General features: G+C 24.2%; 1 protein-coding gene across 1 annotated transcript; it reads left to right on the top strand.

The window, feature by feature from the left end:
* Nucleotides 1-6: 6 nt before the first annotated feature.
* On the top strand, nt 7-943 carry LOC126909820 (putative vitellogenin receptor). The gene is made up of 3 exons (XM_050692243.1): nt 7-270; nt 363-624; nt 700-943. Exons 2-3 carry the CDS (start codon nt 422-424, stop codon nt 926-928), a joined length of 432 nt encoding a protein of 143 aa, XP_050548200.1. The 5' UTR covers nt 7-270; nt 363-421; the 3' UTR covers nt 929-943.
* The last annotated feature ends 1,092 nt before the right edge of the window (nt 944-2,035 follow it).

Below are 2,035 nucleotides of genomic sequence, written 5' to 3' on the forward strand. Positions count from 1 at the left end.
TCGAAGCAAAATGTAGTGATATTTGTTTGCTGGCTCCAAAGAAAAATGGAAGTACTAAAGGGTATATTTGCGCATGTCCTGATGATAAAATACTAACTCCAGGAGGATTTTTATGTGTTGATATTGCTTCACCTCCTACATTAATTGTTGGTACAACAAATGGTCTTTTAGAAGTAGAACATGAACACTTAGGGCGTCAAAAAATTATAGAAATACCATTAAAAAATAAAATACCAAGAATTTCTGCCCTGGTTTATAATTCACTAACAGGTATATTTATTTAGATAATTTATTTCTAAGACTAATTATTTGTTTAAAATGCTTTAAATATTTAAATTTTACCTTCTTTTTGTTTTTTAAAGGAAATATCATTATATTTGATTCAAAATCAAAAAAAATATCGACATATGATTTACTCAAAATGAAATTATCAGATTTAGTAACATCAGAATTAGGTGTTATACACTCATTAAAATTTGATAACCATGGAAATAATTTATATTGGTGTGACTGGACCAGAGGTACATTAAATGTTTTAAGTATGACCACAAAATCTCGAACAGTTCTTCTAAAAGAATTAGATGGACATATTCCTATTGCCGTTGCTTTAGTACCGGATCAAGGGTAAATTATAAGAACTTTAAGTATTAATTACAACTAATTTATGTGCAGTAACAATTTAACAATTGATTCTTTTAGATATATGTTTGTGGCTATGAAAGATGGGAGTCATCTCCATATAGATCGAATCAATATGGATGGTAATGTTAAAACACTTGTACATTCTGTTGAAGTTGGTTTACTTGAACAAGAGATTATTTTACATTTTGATACAGCCTCTAGAAGATTATATTTCACATACTTTCAAAATGGAATAATTGAAAGTGTAAATCAGGATGGTAAAATATATTTCTATTTTCTAATTTAAAAATAAAAAACAATGGGAAAGTGACATTTATGAGATAAGTACAATAATCTCATAGTACAATTGAGTTTATATTATATAAAGATAAATGTTTATGCTCTGGGATATTTATTTACTTTATCCCTCCGTAATTACGCCATTGATTTTGATTTTTTTTTAATTATATTTTCTCTCTTCTTTTTTGCAACATAGCATATAATTATGAATAATAAATTTAGATCAATATGAATTCAGTAATAATCTAATAAATCAATTTTTTAATAATTAGATTATTAATATTTTTGTCTTATCTGTCATATATTATTCTTCTAAATAGAAATAGAATCAACTTGCACAAATTCGAAGCTTTTCCATAAAATGCATACCATAAGTAAGGTAATTATCTCTTACGATAATTATGTGTTGCCAATATTAATTTCATAAGGATCAGTTAAAAAAAACAATATTTTTAGTAATTTAAAAATTCAGAAAAAAAATATTAAAGAAGCCGTTTTGACAGTAGCACAATATAAGATATTTTTCTATGTTTTAAAAATTAATAACCTTTTTTCAATTATTGATGCTGATTTTTAACTAGGATAAAATTGGGTTATTTTGACGCATTGGTCAACAAAATCAATCTAGTAAGAACTGAGAAATTAAATGGGCAGACATAAAAAATAATTATCAAAAATTGGTCGTCAAAGTTAAAACATAGTAATGTTTATAAAAAAAATTACTTTATTTTTAGTTTTTAAAAATGTTCCCAGACATCTGACAAATCCTAACCTATATTAATTTAAATTTTTTTGAACACGTTATTATTGAAAAATTAAATATGTTTTGACGATTTTTCTACTAAGAGAAAATGATTACTGATGTCAAAATACATTTTATTAAATAAATTTTTTTTATTGTGTATCACTTTGATTGTAATATTATTATTTTTTTTTTTGTGTTAATAACAAGTTTTACGTTGTTTATGTACTCAAAGTTAATATTTTTTTTTACCCTTATCATATTATCTATTTGTTGTTTAAGTTTCATAACTGTAAGTTAAACCAGAAGAAGTTATATTTGAAAGTTCAGGTTTTTTTTTTTTTTTGAAAATAACAATTATAACTTTAAATA

The sequence above is a fragment of the Daktulosphaira vitifoliae genome, unplaced genomic scaffold (assembly GCF_025091365.1).
Source record: "Daktulosphaira vitifoliae isolate Bord-2020 unplaced genomic scaffold, ASM2509136v1 Scaffold_1450, whole genome shotgun sequence".
In the NCBI taxonomy this organism is placed as follows: Eukaryota; Metazoa; Arthropoda; class Insecta; order Hemiptera; family Phylloxeridae; genus Daktulosphaira; species Daktulosphaira vitifoliae.